Raw genomic sequence first — 13,189 nt, 5'->3', positions numbered from 1 at the left:
CACACACATACACGCATGCGTTCAATGCTTCTCCATCAAAGGTAGGGTCTTAGTTTGTTTGTCAATGGGACTTTGAACCTAGAGCTGACCAGTCAAGTGCAGTCTTTCATCCTGAAACAGCTTAAGCATCAAACCCTTAGGAGCTACCTTCTGTTCTCCTGATTCCCTTTGTGTGTTTACCCACTGATAACCCTCACAGTGACAGCCACAGCACCCTGGAATGCTAATTGCTTGGACAAGGTTTCACTGAGCTTTCCATTTTTGTTTTTGCTGCCTGTTTTTAAATGTTACTGTCTAGTTTCGTCCTTCAGCGCTGAATGCTTTTTATCTGCCTGAACTGTTTTATCCCGTCCCCTTCTCCCTCATGAGGTGAATTTCCTCTCTCCAAGCTGTCCTTGTAATTAAGATTTTGTTCTTAATTGACCTTCTTTTACTTAAAAAAAAGGCAACTAAGCTCAGAGCATAACGCATGTGGAAAATAGAAATCTGTACTATAACAATAATTAGCACACAGATGTAACTTGTTAATGCATAACATTTGGTGTAATCACCATTTTGGGTTGATTCTGAATCATGGCATCCATACAGTAGCTCCAAAATGCTGCTGCCAACAGAAATATGCCGGAGGCCATGGCTGATAAAGTTTGTCTCTGCCAATAGTGAGACAAAATAACTTGGCATGACTTCTTATATGAATGTATGTGGCTGCCTTAGTTCTACAGCCTGCTGCTACCACTGTAGCGCGACCAAATAGTTTCCATATTCTCTCTCACTCCCACGATTCCTGAGGATTGTCATGTTGAAGTGAAGATTAAATTGTGCCTCCCCAAACAGCGAGCACTGCGTCTTCTGTCGCAATGCTAGAATCTTTCTCTTGGAAGTGTGGCAGGGTGGGGCGAACACCTCGTCGGCTTAGACAACTGAATCCCTGCCAACTGCTAATTGAATGACAGTAATGGGTGCAAATATTCAGAGAGCAACACTTGTATTTGTGTGTGTGTGTGTGTGTGTGTGTGTGTGTGCGCGCGTGTGAGCCGACCCCTCTGATAGCACCTCCTGCGTCAGAGGGCAAGTCAAAAAGTTACTTGTGTTCCACTTTTAAAGGGCAAGCCGACAAACAGAGGACAACGTTCACCTTCCAGAGTATTTATAGAACAATGCTAAAAGTAAGAGCGGTACCAACTGTATCCTGTTACAATCCATTAGATTAATATTCATGAAAATGCCGGAGAATACTTATGCCAGCAGAATGCCATCATGAATAATAATAGCCGCCATGTTCTTATGGAAATCATCGGCGTTATATACATTGCATTGTGTCTGACTTCTAGCAGTTCATTGTCTCTCCCATTGATACAATATAACTAGTATTATTCCACCAAAGAGATGTGAATGAAGGACATGCCAACTGTGAATTTAAACACCTTTAACATGTGATACTTTTGACCTATAGATGCCTGCTATTGTTAGATGTGCGGCAACAAAATAAGAGATTTATTCCACCATTTGAAAAAAGTGCCACCTACTCTTAGAAATGATTGATAGCATAAAGAATTAATAATGAATTATGGTACTTTGTAAAGGATAGTAGGTCATTTAAGTCAATGTTGACAAAATGATAACACTTGTAGACAGGATCTTCTATATTTTAAAGCGGATATTTAATCATAAGCTTTGGGAATTTTTTTTTTTTTTCAAACTGGATTGGATTTTTAGTTTTGAAATAAAATGCTACAACTCTTCAACTTAGCCAAAGATGGATCTATTGGAATGAGTAAGTAGATGTAATTATTACACTACTCTCCCAGTGGGTGCGTGTCGTACTGTAAGTCAGACAGCACTGGTTTTGAGAGTGTTACCACTGCTGTGTCATCATTAATAAGTCAAATCCCTTTTTATGCTCAACATCCATTTGTGTCGCTGACACAAATTCCTCTTATTCTGTTTCCTAACTCAGATTTCTTTTTTTTCCCTCTCTCATCTAGGTCACCCGATAGTCCTCTGTTTCCAGGATAACCTTGTTTGAAACCAGACGTCGTTTCCCTGACCGCCACCATATGACTTCTGGATATGATGTGTTTTGAGAATTGGTGGAAACCAGGGACCAATAAGGACAAAAATCACTGACATTCCACTGAACATATGGAGAAAGATGACCAGGGGATATCATATGAGACTACATATCCAAAAAGGACTACTGCTTTTAGATCCAGCATCAACAGTAGCTGTCTCTGAACTGTACTGCCCACCAAATTTCTCTTTGTATTATAGTTTTATTCCTATGGACTAGAAGACTCAACCCCGAAGCTATTTATTGAGTGAATGACTGTGGATTACACAAGAAAGAAACACCCTTAAAACAAAACCATGTGACGTGAAATTTTTGTGTTATTTTCTTGCCACAGAGAGCCGCAGGACTCTTGATGCATATCTATGTTGAAGATCTAGTGAGATCATAAGCATTTTCATTCCTTTTAGCCTTATGAAGCAGATATCTCTTCTTTTTAAGGTTTTGTTGATTTGAAATTATCAAGTGTTTGGCTTTTTTATGTTTGTTGGAACATCAAGTCGTCTTTTCAAAGGCTTGGTACATCAAAAGGCGATGCCACAACAATAAAATGCAGAAATAATGTAATGATGTTTGACAAGGAGTCACTGGGGGTCAACACAGCAGTTTAAAATGACACAAGCTCAATTCTGCCAAACTGTTTTAATGGTATCTGTTGTTTTCAAAGCCTGGTGACTAACATTGATTACAAATGTCAGTATTATCTCAATAAATCTATCTCAATGGATATCACAGAATGGAAAAGTTTGGGTTTTTACACTGTCAGTATTAACGCTCTTTGTATGTCTGTGTATAATGCTGTATTAGCAGGAGCTGCTGGGACTCACAATTAGCTAGTCAAACAAATAAATTGAAAGAGAAGGAGGAAGAAGAGAAGTCAGAGATAATCAAGGTTGTGTTCATGATGGAACTGAAAATGTGAAAATCAGCAAATGCAGAAATAGACTGTGTTCCGAAATACAAAGGGAAAATCTCATGGCAACATTTCTTAAAATGAGCAGACTTCACCATAAGCCACCTGAATTCTAGTCCACAGAGACACTGATAATTAGCTAACAACACTAAGCCTATGATTCATTTCAAAACCTAAATGTTGTCATTATCCAAGCCTGCATATGTATGGTTGTTAAATGAATGTCCCCCGTCATCCACAAAGCTGTTCTATGTTTTTTTTTGTCTGAGTGATTTCCTGTTAGGTGCTGCCTGTAAGAAATCCCAAAAGCGTTGTTAGCGCATGTCATTAAAAGCTTACAGGAAATAAACCGTCCCAGGGATTCAGGCCGTGCGGCGGTGAGCGGGGGGGTGGGTGACGACGGACGGCGACGGAAACCAAAGCGCAAAAAAGGAGCAGGATTAGTTCACCCTGGCGGCCATGTTGTTTGTGCCGCCTGCCACCGTAATCTGTGGGGGCCAAGGGCGAATGACACGTCGCTCCATTTTGACACGGATATATGCTGTGGCTATTATCATTACTGATATCCTCATCAACATGCAGCTCCATTCCCCTCCCTGTGGAAACCAAACACAGGTTAGAGGCAGGCGGCTCCAAGGAGGCGGAGAGATAGGCAGGGAACAGGTGGAGATGTATTTATATTTCACCCGTATATGACATTTTCACCTCAGGGACAAGAAACCATATAACATGGGGGCCCTTGCTCTGATATGATAATAAGGAACATTTCTGAAATGTAAATTCACAGTATGCCTGTCATGGTTATGATTCCAAGACACACATCCATTCGCATACCATCTGTGTAAGAAGCGCAATCAAAGAATTTCTAGAAATCTTGCTGAGTCGGGTTTTTACAAAAAGAGAAGATTGTTTGTAACTTACATAAATCAACAGCCAAGCAGATAACCCTTTAGTGGAGTGCAGGGGTGTCTAGACTCCAAGCAAGCCGGTAGCTTTATGGGGAATTTCATATTTTGTAAGTCGATTTTCCTCTGTAATTGAAACAGTGCATTCACTACAGAATGCTCCTTATAATGAACATAATTAATTAAGCAAAAATGTAGAAGACATGCTCCCAAAGATCAGACCCGAGGGACCGGTGCTGTAGGGGAGGGTGGAGAGGCCTCCTACACTTACGATCCAGGTTGCCTTGTGTTTGGTTAGAAATCATTAAATTACAGTAATGACTAATTTCTCGTTCCTGCATGCAATCCGCCGGAGACCACCATGGATTTAATAAAGAGCTGGCGATGAATCACAAACACTGAATGGCTGAGAAAAGGCTACGTGATTATACAGAGTAATTCAAAAGTGCATTAATAAAACAATACAGAAACATTCCTAAATCATTTGAGATAAAGGCTATTTGCATAATTCATTAAGATTAATCAGACCGGCAATCCACCGCAGCGCTCCAAGGAAGAGAGAGAGAAGACATGAATCCAATCCCCTGGAAAAACCCTTTCAATCTACAAACAATGATACAAATCTACCCTTGGATCGGAGAATTAACCTCTGTGCACTTTATAGCCCCCACAGTGCTGAAACACAATCCTTCAGTCATTCACCTTTATGCGCGCCAATTTTCCATTAGTATTGAAATGTCTTTTCATACCATGGTTCCTCTGGGTTTTTGCTGCTGTGGCACAAAAGACCTTCACAAGAGTTGAATGGAAATGAATTTGGTGTGTTTTTTGAATACCACTGTTGTGAATCTGAACGCTGGCTGCCTGTGTGTTTTTTTTATGTGCCGCTTTTGACTTGCCGTTTCATTCTCTGCAGCAAAATGGGTCAGGCAGGACACACTGTGCGATGAGTTTGGCAGTGGTCACGGATCACATGGATGAGTCACCTGTTGTGCTGTGAGAGACCACCTGTAACCGCAGCTGATCCTCACCCAAGTCATGCTGTCCATCACCGCAGAGTTCGGCTGCTATGGGCTTTTTGCAGGCCAATACGACATCACATACTTTTTAGACTGAAGCTGCTGATAGGTGATATTTGTGTGGCAGATATAGATGAAATTTTACCATTTTCATGAGAAAAGATTCCTAAAAAAATCTGTTTTTCAGTGTTTACCCCAGAACTGTATTCTGAAAAAACCTCTGAAACCACATTTAGACCATTATGGGACACTAAAGCTCTTCATTGTAACCCATATGATACACACTCACTGGCCAAAATAATTGGAACACCCGTTTTCCATAAAACATAAAAGAGCTGTCACATGTTTGTTAAGCACAACCTGCAGCCCCTTGTTCTTAATCTGATTATCTACGCTGTTTTATGACAATTCAACTCATATGCAACTTTAAGATTATGGCTTGTTTTTTTGATGAGCATGACAATTAATCATAATTGACAGGTAATAATATTATTATCAAATAATAATAATTTATGAATCAAATGCTGATATGTTGCCAATAATCAGTGTTCCTGGTGTCCCAATTATTGTGGCCAGTGAGCGTATATATGCATAGACCCCATTCTAATGAAACTGTGTTAGGTGGGTTAGCAGCTCCTTAAGGCAAGGTGAAGCAGGTTTCAGTGCAGGTCTTACAGACTGACACTCCTGAAGCTGTTCAGTAAAATACTCCCACACCTCACTTGAATGATTTCTCCGGTCAGCCATCTGAAATAAAAAATAATAGTAGTAAAATGATATTCGCAAACTGCAGTCAGGCCAATATCTGAGTTTTAATAAAAGGTCAATACCGGACCGTACTGAATACTGAATACTGAAAACTGAATACTGAATACTGAGCAAACCAATATCGGTCTAACCCTGCTGCAGATTTACAGTTTTCTATCTAGTATTTCTCTTTTTCGCTTTTTGTTGAGGTATACCCCAAATTTATTAAGATAAAGGGACAGCTGAATATGAAATTAAGAGCAGTAACATCCAATTTGTGTTGTCGGCTTATCTGATGTAAACAACGAGATAGCAATCAGAGGGCAGTGGAGACAAATGTCTTTACTTCTCCCGCAAAAACACAACAATGCACATTTAGATCTAAATCAAGGAAGGTCTTGCACGTTAAGAAATCTGCACACCGAAAATAAAGCTCTCAGTTACACAAACACCATCTGGTAGGTTTGCCAGGGCTTTATCTTGACAGGATGAATTAGTTTGAAAAACTGTCAGATACACCAAGCAAAATTAGATTTTCTCATTTCATAATGAAAGCTGACAGAGTGTAATGAAAAACCACTCGATCTTGAAAACACCCAAGATGAACTGTAAAAGTCTGCCTGGAAAAACTTCCCCCGCTTGTATATCTAATTGTGTTGTTCTCTCCGTTTTCAATATCTGTGGTATTTTCCGTCTCTAAATTGGATGTTCTAATTCACTTTGGGTCGGAGTTTGATGTTATTTCTGACGGCTGTTTGTGTTATTCTCGTCAACCATAAGCAGTTTATTTTGAAGTGAGTTGTGCCTCTCTCCGTGAACGCACCGCTGTGACCCGAGGCATAATGGGATTATCCTGCTCCAGGCAAGACGCAGACGCCTGGAATTTTAATATCAAAGTATTCCTCCCTGTACCTGACGCCTCCTCCTCTCTGTGTTTCTCATGCCTGACTGGACTGAGAGGCGATTAGCCCTTCGGATCACAACACAGCCCACAAGCTGCTACACCAAGTCACTCACACATCCGCTCCGAAGCTTTCCCTTCTCTCTGGCTATTTTACAGCCGTACGTACTGTACCTTCGCACGCGCTAACAACGACTTCTAAGTGAAGCGAGTGGCAGCTGATCACGGTGGGTTTTTCCTCTACCTCGTGGATTTTCCGCCGTAGCCCAAAATGCTGTGAAAGAATCTGACTGGGTGCCCCCCCCCAACCCCCTGCAACCCCCGGCCCGAAGCTCTGCAGAAAGCTATAGGCACCCGTGTCCAAGTATAGTGTTGACAAGGCATTAGTGCTGGCCAGTGCATCTGCTCTCGCCCCTCATCAGAGACACTCTCCGCTCCCACACTGCATTATCACAATGCCCTCGGGTCAGCGGAGAGGCCTGCTGTAATTTGAAAAGGAAATTATCTTTTGTGAAACTTACTCAGACAGACGGAAAGTGGGGGAAGAAGAAGAATGATAGGGCGGGAGGGAGGGAGGGAGGGAGGGAGGGTGTATGTGTATAGGCAGGAGGGGAGTTGATAGAAAGGTGAAAAATACTACTTCCTTTCTTGGCAACCTGTGAACAGGTTAATGGGAGTGAGGTTTGGAATGAGCTGATATCTATCTGGATGGGCAGAGAGAGAGAGAAAGAGAGAGAGAGAGAGAGAGAGAGAGACACACATACACACGCTCACACAAAATGACATTCTGATGGATTTCTAACTGCCTTTTTTCTCCTTGGCCCCATTTCATGACGCGTGTGCATTTATTTATTTATTTATTTATTTCCCGCCGCTGTAAATAGCTTCCAGAGGAGGGAGCAGATTTTGTCTAATGGTCAGGTTACACGGCACCAGGAGCTGGGTCGGCCCCAATAAGGCGGCTGATGAGCTGAAGGACAAGTTGATGATGCTAGTGAAATTAAAGCATCATTCCACGTTTTCCTCCAGAGGGGTCGGAGGGGTCAAATGGAGCGGCGTCATGCTGTTGAATGTTTCTCGTATGTAAATTTCCCCTTTACCTGTTTTCAGTCGCAGATGGACCGCTTGTGTGATTCCTGTCATCACTGACACTGTGTCTCAAACTGATGTTTATTAAATGGTGACGGGGTGGGGGGTGGGGTTAAGAAATGCAATTTGGCAGTATGGTTCCGTGTTGGTGAACCTTGATGAACACGGAAGCGCTCACAATATCTCACACACACTCAAGCAGAAATCACGCACTCCTCCCCTTTATATAAGCTGGCTGGGAATGGGAATCTACCCTCTCTCGCTTTTGATGTAATTTGCAGAGATAGCATATGTCCACATTTCAAACAAAATCAGCTGCACAGAAGATTAGATCACCCGCACACAGTTAATTTTAGCAAGGCCGTTTTTTTTTTTATACATATATCAAGGCGCCGACGAGAGATTAAACTTTAAAGGGAACACAGATAAGGTCCGAGAAAGTTCAAACTTGTTTAAAATGTTTAATTCAGTTCCATCTCATTTGATATGTAGCTCTTCACCACATTGGGAACGATTGAAGTTCTTGTAGCACGCTTCAGTGTGCCGCCCCATCGCAGCCATATGGTAGTGTACAGGTGGACCTTGGTGATTAATACAAATGATTTATCAAAGTAAATAGCTGGAGCCGCTCACCATCCTCTCCCAGCCAAAGTGTGATTTAAGATCTATGGCCCACCGAGGTACAGGGAACTTCCTCCAACAGATGTTCCTGACTAATTATCTATTGTAGCGCCGATCCCAGAATCCCTCAGTTCCCCTGTTGTCTTCCGGTGGGAGCCTGGTCATCCCTGTTTCATATCCTTGGCTTGGTCTCCACTTACCTAGGGCACTCCTCTCCATCTGTGAAGGGAACCAGAGAGACACGCAGAGCAGCCCACCAGCAACATACAACGCCGTACACACACCTTTAGCTGTCATTTTCAAGCGCAAACATCACCTCTATCCTGCTGTTTAAGCTCAACGGGAGAGGAGTTATATAAAGTGCAACAGTCAACAGCTGTTATGTTTGAGTGTGCTTTGCAAAAAAACAAGCATCAGCTGTTAGTGTAGTGGTCTTTGATAAAGCCATGTGGTCAGTTATGGAACCAGACATTTGAACATCTTTGTTTGTTGTGCAAGTTCTGACCAGCCACGGTTACATTTTATGCATCTAATTCAACAATACACCTAATTCAACCAGAGCGAAAAAGCATGAAACTGAAAGAAAGAACTCAATCATTTATAAGCCACGCAAAGCGGAATTGAGTTGATTCAAAGGTATTGTAACTCTGTGTGCAGAGTTAATGCTGTGTGAATCCCTTTTCAGAAAGAATTTAAGATCTGGGACGAAAATGAGTTTTCTGCTCTTAACACCGTTCCCTTACGATGAGCATGTTGGCACATTTACGCAGATGAATAATTCAACAAAGGGGCATTTACAAGGAGAGCAAATTGAAACAGCGTGCATACTTCACAAACACTGCTTAAATATTTCAGGAGGGGAAGGTCAGAGAAAAATGGCGGTTTTAGCTACATAACGTGAGATGACAGAATACCTCTGGTTCTGTCAGCTGCCTAAAAACCGCCAGCCTTTAGTCGCGTCTTCCACTCAGATTAATGGACTAGAAGCTTGAGAAAACCCCCCTCCAATACGCAGAAAGAACTTCAGCACCTTAGACAGCCCAGGCCGGAGCGAGCCGAGCTAGAATGGATTAAGATATGCTTGGCTGCCTTTCGCAGCCCTGTCAATGTGGGCTGGGTGTCTGTGCCGTACAGATCAGAGAGACGCAGGAAGGTCATCGCCACTGGGAAAAGGAGGCACTGAAAATATTGTCCTGACAAGATGTAGAGTGACTTTTGCAACCCGAGGCTTGTGTTTCAGATTAAACCATGTTGGCTGATAGAAGAGGTGAAGTCAAAGGAGGTGTAAAGGGTGGATTTGAAGGGTGCTGAAGTCGCTGCCTTCAAATCCGGCAGTCCCCTACTCTGAACCAGTTCTTCTCATAATAATGTGTGGAGGATGTTCCCAACACAGGTGAATACAAGTGAAAGTGTGTGCAGCCAATTTGACATGGGTATCACCTTTGGAGCAGTAGTGTTAAAAGTCATAAATGTTACTCTACCCAGAATTTTCTTATGAATTCATAGCTTTTCTTCAACAAAACCATGATTATAGTTGTTGGTCTGTTAAAGGTGGTTGTTTTTCTTTTGCTTGTTTTTGTTTTCTATAACACACTAGGTGCCTGTCAAAGCACAGAATCACATATCTCCCTTATTAATACCTCATTATATCTGATGTCACATATCACACACACGTTTCATTAGCATCTTTTTTGAATCAGTTCCAAACACATCATTTTGATGGATCCCTGATGGATCTCTGTCCTGTGACAATCACCGTTACCCCAGGAGATCTCTTGTCAAACATTAAAAAAGAGATTTCAAAGGGTTATTGCCTATAATGTTCTCAGTTCAGCTCAGATCTCAATGATTTGTATGCTTGCTGCACTTAAGTACTATATATAGAGCAAATATATGGTCCAAGTTCCTTAGTCGTGCCCGTGTTTGCATCTGAGTTCTGAATTTGAGTTTGAAAAAGCTCAGCATAAAACTTTACATTTCAAATCATAAATTTAAAGCATGCGGATTCATTATAGATAAACTGTATCCAATAGTTCTCAGCTCAATCGAATAATGGTCTGCTGCTTACGGGAACACTATTCAACCGAGTAATGTTCTGTGCGCCCCGCTGGATCACCGTGGGTTATTTTTTAATGAAACTTATCGCTCATTAGGCCTGCCAGTTACGGAGCCGTCTTGCAGGTCTTCCTGTTTATTTCTCCGTGCTTTGGCAGTTTAGGTGCTGTTCTGGCTCAGTCCAGAACGGCCTCAGCAGCACTGTACATTAGTTTGGCTGATTCAGGGTTGTTAGCCATTTTTAATTTCCCATTAGACTCACAAAAGATCTATTCATGTTCTCTCTCAGGTAACTCATTAATTTGCTGTGATGCATATGAGATGGTGAGTGAGGGCTTCTTGCCAAGAGTTGGTTAGCATTTTATGCATAAAAGAAATACAGACTAGAGCAGATGGTTACATTAGGGACTGATGATATTGACAGAATGCAGTGTGTGCGTATGTTTGTGTGTGTGTGTGTGTGTGTTTACAACTTGCATACACTCAGTATGTACATGTTATATTATGCACTGTTGATGATCATGTGTCTGCGTGTGCATGTGTGTAAATCACATACATGCATGCATGTGCTGTATCTGTGTGTGTGTGTGCACTGCATGCTACGCCACATTCATATTGATATTTGTTATTATGTGGTGATATAGATTATATTTTCATAATTGCTAATATTCTATATCTGTCTCTCATTTGTCAGGACAAGCATGAATTTGTACAATGATGGAGACTGAAAGCAAAAACTAAGTGCTGAGAGATGCATCGAATGTGGCACTGTTTGGACCAGAGAGAAGGGGAGTGCTTGCACATCGAGCACGACACATTTTTGCCTGTAGTGTCAGAACAAGTGAGGCCTAACAGAAGGCTTGGTTGGCCCAACACTGCAGGACTTCACTTTCATTAAACTCCAAGTGAGTCTCAGCACGTTTGCCTTTGTTCAGGCTGTTCTCTGCACAGTGCTACCATTTTTCACTTCCTTAAATGCTGTATACAGTTGGGGAACCGCTGCATGACTCCATTTTTATGAATCTGCTGTAAGGTAAGTTGGCTCCGCAGTGGATTTAATTCTGTGATATATTCTCACAGAAGTAGACTGTTGAACTGGATCCTTACGACTGAGGTTAAGATAGTGCTGCTCAAGCTGTATGATCTAAAACAAAACAGACCTAAATTTGTTTTACATTCTGGAATGTTGTCCATGTGGGTTTATGTGGATTCATCTAGGTTCAACAATATGGGTTTTTGAAGGCCGATATTTCTGAATTGAAGCAGCTGATAGACAATATTTTGTGCCGATATTCAAAATCGTTGAATGACAATTTTAATTACAGTTGTCTTGCAAACTGAACCCTAACCCTTGTCTTGCTAACCCACAACAACAAAGCAAACAATATTGTCTATTTCAATTTCAGTTCAGTTTCTGCCAGAGTTATAATGATAATAATAATAATAATAATGATAATGACAATAATAATTCATGCATGCTTGAAAATGTCACATTAGAATCAATTCCGGTTAAGGGCTTTGCATAGACAACCAGTGTAGTATTGATCAATTATAAAATAAATCAAACAAACTGGATCATATCCTTCATATCGGAGGTGAACAACACTGACTGGCTGATGTTTAATAAAGGCCAATATCTGCAATCCAATATATTGGTCTAACCCTACAGCAGATATTGGCTGTTCTGTTTACCCACAGCTATTTCTTTTTGCTTTTGGTAGTGTGAAAATCAAACCTCTAAAATATGATAATAAGCAGCCAAGGTAAAATTACTTTTTTCAGCATTGCGGTCAAAAGAAATCGGGAGTAAAAGCCTGAGTGCTGGTGGTAAATATATATTCCAAAGAGGAGCGCCATAATGTCAAAGGTTGACTGTTCATAGAGGCATGTCGCGGTTTGTTTACTGGAAAATGGAAACACTGAACTAAAGTGAACTAATAGCTTCAAATCTATCATTCAAAAGATCATCTCCCCTACAAAGCATGAAAAGGATATCTTTTCCTAATGGTTAGCCTCCATCAAACTCAAGAGGCCAAGGACGACGAAAATATGAAACATGAAAATAGTAATCAGCGGGAAGAAGAAAAGAAGCAAAGAGCCCTCATGGAAGAACCTCTAAGGGGCTGGAGACATTGCAATTATAGAAACTATTGACTTGTGTTTCCCAAGGTATGATCAATTGCAGTGAAATAATGACATCTCTGTGTTGTTTTGACCCATTCACAGTGAAGGCAATTTATTTTGTGTGACAGGAGGCTTGCAAGGGACAACTCAGCTGATGTGTGCCAGAGATCAGGCAGAGGAGAGCTCTCAGCTGGAGAGACAGAAGAGAGAATTGGAGGAAGGTCATTGCTTGATACATCGGCCTCTTTCAGGATAGCCCCCTCCCCTCCCCCCCCCCAAAAAAATGTTCTCAGTAGTGAACCACTAATCTTTTACAGAGTTGAGGGTTAATAACAGTGAATTATTTCCTCCTATGACAAATGTCAACCATTTACTGTTTATATGAAAGATAGTGTGGATAATAACGCTACAGTTTTTAATTTATTAATCGAGTGTTAAAGGTGCTGTGTATACCATTTTTAACATCAATATATCATTTTCAAAGTAATTGTGATACCTTGGTTTAATTACGGTAAACAAATGAGAACATTGTGGAGACGCCCAGTAGCCTCTATCTCATGCCAGTCGTATTGTTTGTGCTAGAATTTCTCCAATTTACAGTGACCACATTTCCCATAAACCCCATTGCTTCTGTTACATAGTTGCCCCGCCCCCCCCTCTCTGGCACATGTGTTTGTTTTTATTTTCACTTTACTACAGAGGATAAACATTTTCCATAGACCTTTCACTCGTAATTATACTGATGTC

At 41.3% G+C, this 13,189-nt stretch overlaps 1 protein-coding gene across 1 annotated transcript in view; it reads left to right on the top strand.

Moving 5' to 3' along the window:
• The window catches only part of tafa3a (TAFA chemokine like family member 3a), a 66,452-nt gene extending 63,675 nt beyond the window's left edge, over window positions 1–2,777 (top strand). The window contains exon 5 of the mRNA XM_071519937.1: window positions 1,986–2,777. Within this exon, the coding sequence (XP_071376038.1) occupies window positions 1,986–1,997 (12 nt within the window). The 3' untranslated portion in view covers window positions 1,998–2,777. The remainder of the gene's footprint in view (window positions 1–1,985) is intronic.
• The last annotated feature ends 10,412 nt before the right edge of the window (window positions 2,778–13,189 follow it).

The sequence above is a fragment of the Centroberyx affinis genome, unplaced genomic scaffold (genome assembly GCF_046629955.1).
Source record: "Centroberyx affinis isolate AG114_WGS23_722 - 3 ecotype Tasmania unplaced genomic scaffold, CSIRO-AGI_Caff_v1 ptg000061l_1, whole genome shotgun sequence".
NCBI lineage: Eukaryota > Metazoa > Chordata > Actinopteri > Beryciformes > Berycidae > Centroberyx > Centroberyx affinis.
Note: the sequence above shows the minus strand (reverse complement) of the source record. Positions and strands in the feature narration are given on the sequence as shown.